This window comes from Etheostoma cragini, chromosome 17 (genome assembly GCF_013103735.1).
Source record: "Etheostoma cragini isolate CJK2018 chromosome 17, CSU_Ecrag_1.0, whole genome shotgun sequence".
Taxonomy (NCBI): Eukaryota; Metazoa; Chordata; class Actinopteri; order Perciformes; family Percidae; genus Etheostoma; species Etheostoma cragini.
In genome coordinates, this window is record NC_048423.1 from 9,304,889 (window position 1) to 9,317,185 (window position 12,297).

General features: G+C 40.3%; 1 protein-coding gene across 10 annotated transcripts in view; it reads right to left on the reverse strand.

Annotated features, from left to right (window-relative positions):
- Positions 1-12,297, reverse strand: part of LOC117960869 (collagen alpha-1(XVII) chain-like) — a 31,141-nt gene that overhangs the window by 15,378 nt on the left and 3,466 nt on the right. For 7 of the 10 annotated variants that reach the window (XM_034899123.1, XM_034899130.1, XM_034899125.1 and 4 more), the window contains exons 3-28: positions 11,369-11,419; positions 11,118-11,225; positions 10,261-10,638; positions 10,077-10,133; positions 9,923-9,958; positions 9,712-9,762; positions 8,239-8,388; positions 7,315-7,959; positions 6,798-6,881; positions 6,599-6,667; positions 6,027-6,167; positions 5,518-5,610; positions 5,375-5,419; positions 5,154-5,297; positions 3,232-3,771; positions 3,008-3,058; positions 2,869-2,886; positions 2,712-2,738; positions 2,545-2,598; positions 2,357-2,452; positions 1,822-1,866; positions 759-794; positions 545-598; positions 401-436; positions 277-312; positions 114-176 (exon numbers count right to left, since the gene is read on the reverse strand). In XM_034899123.1, the coding sequence (XP_034755014.1) occupies positions 114-176; positions 277-312; positions 401-436; positions 545-598; positions 759-794; positions 1,822-1,866; positions 2,357-2,452; positions 2,545-2,598; positions 2,712-2,738; positions 2,869-2,886; positions 3,008-3,058; positions 3,232-3,771; positions 5,154-5,297; positions 5,375-5,419; positions 5,518-5,610; positions 6,027-6,167; positions 6,599-6,667; positions 6,798-6,881; positions 7,315-7,959; positions 8,239-8,388; positions 9,712-9,762; positions 9,923-9,958; positions 10,077-10,133; positions 10,261-10,638; positions 11,118-11,225; positions 11,369-11,419 (3,108 nt within the window). The remainder of the gene's footprint in view (positions 1-113; positions 177-276; positions 313-400; positions 437-544; positions 599-758; positions 795-1,821; positions 1,867-2,356; positions 2,453-2,544; positions 2,599-2,711; positions 2,739-2,868; positions 2,887-3,007; positions 3,059-3,231; positions 3,772-5,153; positions 5,298-5,374; positions 5,420-5,517; positions 5,611-6,026; positions 6,168-6,598; positions 6,668-6,797; positions 6,882-7,314; positions 7,960-8,238; positions 8,389-9,711; positions 9,763-9,922; positions 9,959-10,076; positions 10,134-10,260; positions 10,639-11,117; positions 11,226-11,368; positions 11,420-12,297) is intronic. The other 3 variants (XM_034899132.1, XM_034899128.1, XM_034899126.1) reach the window with 2 other exon arrangements.

Sequence of the window (12,297 nt, forward strand, 5' to 3'; positions counted from 1 at the left end):
CTAACTCTTGGCCAGAAATGTCAAACAGTTTTTTTTTTATAGTTCAGGAGCACATACTATAATCTGAGAGTCTGGGAATGAATACCTTATCTGAGGCTAGTCCTTTGACTCACCCATTGACCCTTTGATTCCTCTCTCTCCAGCTGCCCCTTGCAGACCTGGTAAACCAGGATCACCTGAGGAGTGGGACATCTGAATTAGGAAACCGCGCAGAGAATATAAGATGCCAAGTTGATAGATTCAAATACAGTTAAATTCATATAAAGCTGTACTAACCTTTCACTCCTTTGAGACCTGGGTCACCAGTTTCACCTAAAATAAACATGGATTAAATTACAGTTAAAAACATTCACTGCAAAAGGGAAGACTCCTATAAAAACTTAAAGTAATTACAAAAAACCTTTAAGTCCTTGGAATCCAGCAAGCCCTCTGTCACCTGCATAATGAGAAGAGTGACTGTGAGCAACATTATAGTACAGTATATAAATAAACTAATTACACTACATCTCAGTGTCTTTAAAGTTTTGAACAGGCAGTGACCTACCTTTGGGCCCCGGTTGGCCTGTCTCGCCACGGAAACCCTGAGCACCTGGTTGACCTACAGTTTAACAAAACATCTCATTTAAAACGGCAGGGATTAATTCACAGCCCTGCTAATGATATTTTCAGTTGGTATATTTGAGATACAAATTCAACTGAGCAGGTGTTTCTGGAGTCACTGTAATGCTCTACATGAATGATAACAGGGAGAAACTGACCTGGTACTCCAGAAAGTCCAGGAATTCCAGCTGTGCCTAGATCATAAATTAAAAATTATTAGAATGGAAAAACACTGTTTAACAAGAACAACGATTAAATAATGTAATTCAAACTAATATTGGAATTAAGGTTTTACAAAAGTTGAATTATCCTAAAAGTTGTCGTGAAATCACACTTTTTCTTTCTTCTTTATATTTTGTTGGTATTAATTAAATCAAATGGTTATATATTGTGTATATATTTTAACTGTTCATGGCGCTATACAGCAAGAACTCTAATTGGCAAACATATTATTAGTTGTAATACAATGGAACAAGAGAAAACTGTAAAAATTAAAAAAAAGAACAATACATAAAAATATAACTAAAGATGTGTTCTTAAAACAGTAAAGCCCAATAAACATTTACATTAATGCATCAGAAAAGACAGGAGAAATATGTTATCCATTTGTTTTGCATATATCCCTAGTTAATGTGTAGCCTACGTGAACCATTAATACATAAATGCTTCATTATGTTTAAAGACAGACCTAACCAGCACTTTTTGAGTGTTTTTCTTTCTAAATCTGATGATTTAATGGGTTACTTTCTTATTATATACAGAACAAAAGGTTGTAGAATAATTACTAGCAGTTAAAGAGTTTTATTCATGAGGAGGGACACAGAACATATTTTTGCAAAGCGTTGGTGCTAGTGAAACATTGAATTAATGCTTTTGGTGCTTGTAATTTATGGAAGAGAAAAAAAAGTTCACATTGAAACACCCCACATATGCACAAACGTCTTTGGTACGGTTTTTATAAGAACTAGATTACCATTCATTAATATTATTATTATTATTATTATTATTATTAATATTATTAATATTAATTGCTTGAGTATGTTTATAGTCAAGGTAGTTCTTGTTTGCTTTTTTACTGAACAAACTGACTCTATGCTGCCACCTGGTGCCGTTTGTAGTTCATACACCTTTAGGAAACAAACTGTTAAAGAGGCCCATTTTGTCTTCAAGTTAAACCAAAGGTATTCTGATGTTAAAACACACAATGTTCAGTGATCTCACCCTTTGGTCCAGCCGGGCCGGCAGGCCCAGGATCCCCAGGAGCACCTGCAAAAACCAAACACATGAGATCCTGTAGTGACACTTTTAAGATAGACTTAGTTGTGTTGTAATAAGTAGCACTAATACACACAAAGTGGTGTTTTCTCTGGGTTTATCGAGGGCTTAGATGTGCATATTTGGCTGAGGGGTTTAGGGGTCTTTTCTCAAGAAAATGTGATGTTTTTCAAAAAAACAATAACTTTGGACCATTATTATCACCATATCTGTGTCTAAAACGTTGGAAAAGCTAGAGCAGATAATAAATCAATAACACTCAAAAATCTCACAGACAAAATTAAAGAAGTCCAACTACAATGCCTAGATCTGAGAAAAGTCTTTTAGTTAGTTTGAGGCCTTTTTTACATTTTGTTTTGCCTCGCTTCACATTCATTCGTCTTAGGTGCTGACAAAAACGGCTCAGGTGCTGCACCTAAGACTTATGATGGCGGGGAAAACCCTGCAAAGGTTGTGTTACTGCTGGGAATATAAATCCTACCTCTGTCACCTTTCGTTCCAAAGCCTGGAGGTCCTGCCTCACCTCTGGGGCCAGGCGGGCCATCGCGACCCCTGACGCCATCCAGTCCATGATCACCTGATATTTTACACATTGATAAAATGTCTCACTGTTCATAGGCTAAGCGGCTTACTTGCATCAAGTACTGTAAGCTGAAGGGTTCTCTGTACCTTGGCTTCCTTTCTGTCCTTTTGGACCCTCAGGTCCTGCATATCCCGGAGCACCTGAGATCAAAGGTCACAGTCAGTAAAATTACACTTCAATAGAACAAATTAGTCCAGAGAAAATCTCGAATATTGGTAATGACTCAATGAAAATATTTGCCATCATTTCTCACCTTGAAGTCCAGGGTTGCCAGAATCACCTGTGATAAGTTAAAACATACATATGATTATGATGAAAGTGCAAAGTGACAGTAGGTTGACAAACCTACCGAAATGTATTACAGGCAAAAAATAGAAAGATTTCTAGCAGGAAGTGAATTTCTTCTTGACCTTTAGATCCAGGGTCCCCTGAAAAGAATTAAAAAAATATATAAATGAGTAGAAATTAAACACAGTTACTGTTGATTAACTTTAAAAAAAAAAAGGAAAATGCTTAGACTTTGTGAATGGAATAGTATTTGAAATTCACCTTTAGGTCCAGGCAGCCCTCTCTCTCCCTGCACTGACGATGCTAGAAAAGCTGAGACAGAAAAAAAAAAAGTTCAATGAACATGCAGTGTGTGTGTGTGTGTGTGTGTGTGTGTGTGTTTGTGTGTGTGTGTGTGTGTGTGTGTGTGTGTGTGTGTGTGTGTGTCTGTGTGTGTGTGTGTGTGTGTGTGTCTGCAATCAGTATATTTGTGTGCATTAGCCTACCTCTGTATGACTGGGATTGCATTTCAGTTCTTAACATCTGCTGGATCTGAATCTGAAGAGCGGCAGCGTCTATGTATCCTCCGCTCAAAACGGATCCTTGGCCAGTGCCACCACTAAAGCTGGTACCACCAGTACCACCCGCACCAGCAGCATCACCAGTACCACCGCCAACACCAGTAACACTGGCACGACCAGTACCACCGGCACTGCCACTAAAACCGGTACCGGCACCACCAGCACCTTCCCCGGTGGCCACACCGGTGCCAGCAGAACCACCTCCAATGACGACATCAATGCCATTTCCGCCAGTGGAGCCGCCCCCACCAGCTGCTATCCCGATTCGTGTTTTGGAGTCAGAACCTTCACCTCCAGGGCCCAGGAGTAGCGTGTTGTCAGTGTGGGAGGTCCCTCCACCTCCAGCGACTCCAAAGTTGTGGATGTCATTGTTAGAACCTGACAGCCGGCCGGTATGGGCAGAAGCCACTGAGGACTTGGCCTCCAGCGATGCCATTCGATTCTTCAGCTTTCTCACGTCCTCGGCTGAGGAAGGGACATCAGAGTTTTGTAAGATAAACATACAATTCTGAACCTGAAAGCACCTTTCTGACTGACTTTTCAAATCAAATGAATTTCATAGCAGACTGTAAAAAGTACATTTGAAATAATCAATATGAAAATCTATCTTTAGAATAGGATGGGGATGTATTTGGGTGGGCAACCCAAGTTCCTTTTTTATATGCATACTTACCAATACTGTACTAGAGAATTAATCAAAATAACAACAAACCCCTGAAAACAACATTGTCTGACTCCAAAACATTTGATTACAAAATATTATACAAAGTAACCCTAACCCTTAGATACAGATATGATCACAGATCAGAGCCAAATTGTCAATATTTTCATGTTGATGTTAACTTCAGTGTATAAGCTTTAGTTATACCACCACCCTTGTATTTTTACCCTCCTTAAATCATCTGGCGTCGACTATTCTCTTTGATCCCCCTGATGGCAGGCCTGCCACCACATACTGCCAAAATATCATTAGCTAAAAATACAAAGGTGGGATTTTTAAAGTGTGACAGTGTGGAGTCCCCCTGAAATTTGAGACACTGCCCAACAGGAAGTATGTTGACATGGAGTCAGTTAGCTGTGGGCTAGAACTTGATGTCCTAGTTTTTAGCTTATATTTGTTAACATTTTGGCAAACTGGCACCATTACCCGTATGGCAAATTAGCTGTTATCATTTCCTGTTTGCAATGTAGCCATAGATGTTGAATGGATGAACGTTTTTGGTCATACATTTAACCTACCACAGAGCGAGTTGAACTGGCAGTTTACCATTGTGTATTTTTTGACAATGATACATACAAAACTGATCATGAACACAGTACATATACTGTATGTACTCTACAGGATCTACAGTATCAAATAATTAGTCAGTAACTGCTCAACAGGTTTTGGCCTGCACATGCTTACATGCAAGTTGCTAACTTTTGCAACTATCCAGGTTCTCTTTTTTTATCACATTTCTATCGGGAAAAATCCAGATCAACAACTCTGTTGCTGCAGGAAAACAAAACTGCAGTCTCTGATGTAATCAAGCAACAATTTCTGGAGCTGTTCCACTGACAATGAATACCAGACCGACCTTGTGGCAGTGGGACAGTACCCACAGATCAAATTTCCAGGGAGTGGATTACATTTAGTGTCTCACAGTTCTTAGCAGCACTGTGAAATAATGCTCACCAGCTTGTAAAAGCCGAAACACACATTTTATTGGTTCAAAAACAGTCACTCCCAGGGCGCTTCATTGCAGAGCAGCACCAGAAAGTTTCCCATGACTCCCAAGGTTTTATCTTTAGGGAGATTTTTGATTGTTCTCTATTAAAAGTCATAATGCTGTATAAGACAGCCTTACCGAGTGCAATGAGCCCAAAAAGGAGTCCCAGCAGGAGCAGGGAGAGGAGTAGAAGTCCCAGCAGCCATTTCCACCAGGAGCAACATGAGTCGGAGCAGCAGCACAGTCCTCCACCTCCAAAGACGCCGCTGTCTCTGTGAATCTCTGAAGGCGGAGAGTAAAGTAAACATTTAAATAATTGTCATTAATGTAAATATCAAAATACATGCAATCACAATTACCTGCATAGGTGGCTTTGTCCTTCATTACTACTCCAGTGGATCCATCTGATGAAGAAATTAATAAAGCTCACATATTTTGTTTCTATAATAAAAGTAGTTTTAGTAGTTTTAATTTTTAAGAGATGCTTTTCATGAACACTCACAGTAAGAGTTGCCTGTCTCTGTCTTCAGTTGCGCCTTCTCACTGTAGCTTGAAATAAGCTTCTCTTTCTTCATTGAATCTCCTGATAGCGACCCTGTAAAGTTCAAAACCATGTTTTTATACCCTACTCTTTTTGTATTTAACAAGCAGAACCAGAAAAACACAGCTCTTTAAGAGCTGGATAGGAATAAAAGGAAAATAACTAAGTACGTAATTAAGCAAATATTTTGGATTCAAAAATAAATGGAAGAAGAAAGATAGAGAAAAAAATGAAATGAAAATTTCTTATTTTCTGTCCCTAAGACTAGGAAGAAGTCAACCGATAAATACGGATATACTGTAGGCATAGTAAGTAGTAAAACAGTATAGTTGTACACTGTATAAGTATGCTTTACAACCTGTTGAGGTCATGGGAAAATTGGGTGCAGAAAATGTTGAGAAAACCTCGTAAGGTGAGCAGAAATTCAATGTTTCTTCGGAAGGAGGCCGTACTGTAAGTAGCTGACTCACCTCCTCCCATCTGCATGCTGCTGCTGCTGGTGAACTGCTTCCCGCTGTCTTTAGCCAAAATCAACATTTCTGCTTCCCTCTTGGCTGGAGCGTTCTCCTTTTCAGAGATCAGGTACTTGCCATCAGTTTGGGATCTAGTGGCTGACAACAACAAAAAACATAGTTAGAAATTGTTAATGCTATAGTTTGTCTCGCCCCCATGACAAATTCTAAGCAATGACAAAAAAACTGTTGGCGCATCCACATAACCCAGCCTTCCTCGGTCATGCACGTGCCCCCAACCCTCTTCCACGTAGTTGCTAGTAGCCAAGAACAACACGGAGGACTTTAAAATATGATGGACTCTTTAGGTCACATCAAAAGGTCATTATCTTCACTCTAGCTTCTGCGCTGGAAGGTCACCAGACAATGCAATATTCTGAACAAAGCCATGCTGAGAAATACACACAATTGTGAGGAGCTTAATTTGGCAATGGCTTGAACGTTACAGATGTCCATTAATATGACACACTAAATATTGAGAACTGTGATTGCTTTATCAGATTATAGGCTAAAATCATTTGTGGATTTACTTGTAGAGACTCCATTGCTGCCGATTACGACACCGCCACCATTTGACAAATTCTTCTGAACGCCATAACCTGTAAATGCAAACACACAGTGATAAACACTCACGTAAGAAAGGTACTTTTTTGGTATTATTGGGTGCAATATAATATATTTCTTAGTGCCAAAATATTGTGGAAACTGTTGGAGAACATACTGCCCTACCTCCTAGGTGAGCATTTACGTTGCCTCCACTGGTGGTGAGCACACTGGGAGAGGTGGGGGCCAAATTATTCTGAAAGCCGTAAACTGTAAATAGACATGCAGGGTTTGATTTGATTAAATAAAATTAAACATAAAATGCTGATTTGGCCCATATATAGAGAGCAAAGATAACACACAAACACACACACACACACACACCCATACAAACAAACACATACACACAACATACTTGTCCAAATATATATGAAACAAGAAAAAAAGAAACAAACCATAGACATGCAAAAAATAAAAAAAATTGAATTAAAATTAAACCAACTATATAAAGTAATAGTAACACAGGGACGTGTGCTTGTTTGCTCATTTACATATTTGTATATGTCTAACTATGTCTATAAACAGTACATAATATAACTAGTAGAGACAAAACTATCGGCAAAACAACTCCTGACTACATTACACATATGACCACATTTCACCTGCAGGTACCAGGTAATGTTCAAGGGATTTTTAGTCTCACCTGACAGGGACGAGGGTGAGGTGAGGCTGAGTGGCGAAGATCCTCCCGCCATGTTGTTGGTGCCGGTCTGGTACGCGTATCCGCTGGTGTTGCCAGCAATAACCGTAGTGGAGGGGGAGGGCAGCGTGGATGTGGACCAAGAGAAAGTAGGAAGTGTAGCATCCAGCGTGTCATACTGAGCTGATTTTACACTGGTATCATACTGAGCTGATTTTACACTGGTATCATACTGTGCTGATCTCACACCAGTATCATACTGAGCTGATTTTATGCTGGTATCATACTGGGCTGATCTCACACCAGTATCGTACTGGGCTGATCTCACACCAGTATCGTACTGGGATGATCTCACACCAGTATCGTACTGGGCTGATCTCACACCAGTATCGTACTGGGCTGATCTCACACCAGTATCGTACTGGGCTGATCTCACACCAGTATCGTATTGGCCTGATTTCAGAGTGAAATCATATTGGCCTGATTTGACACCAGTATCAAACTGGGCTGATTTGACACCAGCATCAAACTGGCCTGATTTGACACCAGTATCAAACTGCCCAGATGTCAGTGCAGTATCATACAGGCCTGATGTATCAATGGTGTGGAACCCGCCTGATCTCACACCAGAGCCAAATGAAGTTGAACCTGAAGTAGAGAAAAGACAAAATTGTAAGTGTCTCTTCCTTTCATGCATAACAACACAGTTACATGTGTTCCTTGAGCGTTGTTGTCCATAACGAGAAAGGAGATCCTGTATGTCATCTTAAACGTCTGGGTTTGAAACACATTTATCTTTCGGGAAACCTGTCACCCAAACGTAATGCTAATACACAAGAGGCCATTTTAAACCTCAAGGCTTTAGGAAGGAGACAAAGAGTCTGTGCATGTAAAATATGTGCTTGTGTGCAACTCTGGGGTATGTACCAGACTGAGAGGTCACAGAGGTCATGGTCTGGGTTTTAACGCTGGCCTTTTTGGGAACAGGCAGTGTGATGGAGGCGTTGGAGGAGCGAGTGGGGCTGACGCTGCAGGAGCGTCCCTTCAGCAGCTTCTTCACGTCATCCAGCTCCGTCCCTGCAAAAACCACAGTCGCACAAACAATGCTTACCAAATACAGTACTACAATATCTAAGAGCAATTCATTTTGGTGCACAAGTTAGTCTGAAAGTCAGTGATGGAGTGTACCATAACTTAAGTACTGTACTTAAAAAAAAGCTAATTTCCATGCTACTTCTACTCTACTACATTTTCTAGAGCCGTAACTACTTAAGCAGGGAAATTTAAAAAAAAAAAGGTTCAGGGCCCTCAGGCTGGAAAGCAAACAGTGTAATACATAGAAAGTTTGTAAAACTTTCATTTTAAGCTCTTGTAATAAAGTATTTTCACCAGTGGGGGAGGAAGTATTGAGAATGTTTACTTAAGCAAAAGTAGCAAACATTAAAAGTAAAAGTAATTGTACTCATATAAAAGTACAAAAGTATGAGCAGAAAAATGTGCTTCAATCATAAAAGTAAAAAGTAGAAACATAACAGTACTGTGTTATATTTAATCTATGGATTATCATTACCTTTAATATTATAGCTGGTGGAGGTGGGAATAAATTTTAACTAATTCATATACTAGTGGGTAGGTCAATCAATGCATCGTACTCCATGATCTAATCATGTGTTTTGTGCTTAAAATCAAAAAAGTAAGTATAATAAATATAGTGGAGTAAAAAGTACAACATTTCCCCTGAAATGTAGTGAACTTGAAGTGTAAAGTAGCATTAGAAAAGTGTACTTAGGTACATTATGCTGTTGGAATGCTATTTCTACTAAAGTAAAAATGCTAAATATGTCTTCCACCACTCTTGAAAGAGGCTGAGGTGGGGTGAAAGTGGCAGAGAATGACTAACTGTTAAAAAATGCGGGTTAAATAACAGCAGTTATGCACTCTAGTCAGCAGAGGGAGCGACCGGCGTCTGTAAAACTCTCACTCTCCACTGTTTTGTTTCAATTGGGTGGTGCTGCAAACAGTGACTCATGTGTGCCATTGTTGCCACCACAAATCTGCCTCTTCACTTCTTCTCCACATGAACACAATGCAAACAAACCCATGATCCCCTTCATTTGATTCTCACGCTTTTCTTTGTGCTGCTGTACTGCACACCTTCTGGTAGGGGGAACTGCACATGTGTTACTAATTGAGATTTTATGAGGGTTACCATTCATGTGAGAGGTGGAAGAGAAGGAATGTCCAAAACAATTCAAAAAACATACTGCTCTAAAGTAACCCTGCAGTGAAATCCCTCTCTGTCCATGGGTTGTACTCCACTCTAATAAAAGATGCTTTGTTACTTTATGAGGAATTGCATAACGTTCAGCAAATGGATCAATGTGTCTCAAATGGTCTTACATCTGCCGGCAGTGGGAGAGGCACTTTGCAATCTGGCTCTGATCTCGCTCTCTGGGAAAAAAAGAACACACATACACACACACACACACACACACACACACACAGACACAGACACAGACACAGACACACACAATAGACAAAGAAATCATGATTAAATAAAAAACTAAGCCAGTACAATTCAGAGTCAGACGGTTCAGATACAATTAATTACCTCTGCTTTCACTCCTCCCCCTTGTGGTGTTGGAGCCTGGAAAGAAAACAGACAGAAAAAAGCATAAACACACACACAGACATATGGGGATAAAGCTGAAAAAATATTGCAATCAGAAAGTATTTAATCCCATACAGTTGTCACTCTCACTTACAATAGATTCCATAATCTTTGCGTGTAAACTCCGGAGAGGAATTACCACTCGAACTTCCTAGAAAAGAAAACACAAAGGCAGTAGAGATATTAACAGCACCCTCATGCACGACAGTTTCCTTCACTTTTAAAGCTTCTGTTTCAGGCGCCCTTGATGCCAACTTATTTGATTAACAGGATCTCACCATCGTAACCTTCTGAGCGGCTGGATATGTTCTTCCTCTCCCGGAAAGCTGGCGACAGGCCTCCCGATGAGCCAGCAGTCTGCGCTCTCCTGGCACCACCCGACGAGCTGGACCTGACCTTTGAGACCGAGGTCACGAGATAACTGCTGTTGCCTCTGCCGCCGCCGCCTCCTCCTCCTCCTCCTCCTCCTCCTCCTCCTCCTCCTCCTCCTCCTCCTCCTCCTCCTCCTCCTCCTCCCCCTCCCCCTCCCCCTCCTCCGCTTCCGTACCCCTCTCCATCTATGTAGATGCCCCCTCCATCACCTCTTCCCGAGGAGTCTCCTCCTAGGTAAACTCCCGAGGAGGAGCTGAAGCTGCTGGTGTTCACACCTACAGAGGCTAGAGGGATGATGCAAGCAAGTTATTTTAGATTTCCTGCAACTGGATCATCTCCACACAAACGTGTTTATCCCTGTTTCATGCTACTTCATACTTCTACTCCATTACATTTCAGAGGGAAATGCCATAGCTTTTAATGCACTACATTTATTTGACAGCTATATTTACTTTTCCATGTTTTTTCATGTTTATTCATTCATTCATTATTGTACTATTATTTGCTGATAGTTTTCCATTGAATTTCCTGAAAAGATCTACAAAATATATTTGTGTTTATTAAGTTAAAACCAGTAACCAAAGTAACCAGTATACCAGTGAAGTAAAAAGTGTCTGAAAGCTCTTAAAAACTGCAAGTGATGTGAAACAAATTTAAAATTAGAAGTTCTCTTTCTTCATATTGGGGGTTAAAAATATAACATTCAGCATTTCAAAACTTGCAACTTCCCAATTTTGGACTTTGAGTGGAAATTTGTTCTCACATGAAGAGAAATAAGTTCCACTGCTGTTCTGAGTTAAGACATTCTTCTCCAAGCCCGGCCCCCCAGCACTGCTGGACATATTCCTGTGATTTGATCCACTGGTTCCCTCTAGCAACGAGAAGACACAAAGCAAAACAAGGAGAAGCTGTTACTCATCGGGTACTTCCTTTAGAACTGCTTGGCTATGATTATTGTATTATGTGTTTGGTTTATAATTAAAGCAAGCATGACAGGAAGAAAGAGGCACTCACTTGGTGGTAGAGAAGCCAGTCTGGTCGTGGAGGTTACAGTTTCTGTCACAACTGAGCACATCAAACAGAAAGAAAAGGATTGCTGTATTATCCTGAGGGTTATCTACACGTGTGGACTGGAGAGTTGAATGATCGTGATGATTTGCATGCTTCCAGAGTTAAATTAATGTGGCTTAGATTGATAGAGTGTTGGCAGATTTACCACCAGTGTGGCGCCGTAGTAAGTCTTCAGTATCAGTAGCTCTTTCTAATACAGCAGTTACATACAGAAATGAATGGCTTAATACCTGGATAACTAACCATTTAATAAGGGATTATAGAGCAGTTATAAGCCATTAATAACAGTAACGTTTAGATTGCCAGGTTGGTCTCCAGCAGGACAGTTGATTTAACTCTTTATCTAAAAAGTCATCAAGAGGACCTCTGACCTTCAACAAACAATGTAATGAAAATACATTTAAAGTACCTACTTTATGGATTACTATTATGACCATTATAAGAACCTGTATTAAACTTACAGCCTCTTATTAAAGGGGTTTTAAGCGATGTTGGGTGACAGCACTTTTTGTTGACGTTCAAAGTATTTTTTAGGCTTGCTCGCCCCTTCCTTCTCCTCATCCCGTCCCCTTTTCCTCCCTTCCGCGCACTAAACCCCCAACCCCCCAACCGCAACCCCCCAACCGCCACCTTAGAGCACCTTTAATGTCTTACTAACATGTATCAGTGCAGACTTGAGGGCTTTTTAGAAAGTCAGACATTAAGAAATCTTTAGGAACTTGACTATTTATGACTCACCAGCCAAAGAGATATTCCTCAACCTAAATGATGGTCTTATTAATGGCTTATAACTGATTTATAAAGCATTAGTACCATAAATGATTGGCTATCATTTAAAAAACATTTTTTGGGGCGGCCTCTAGTTCACCCAG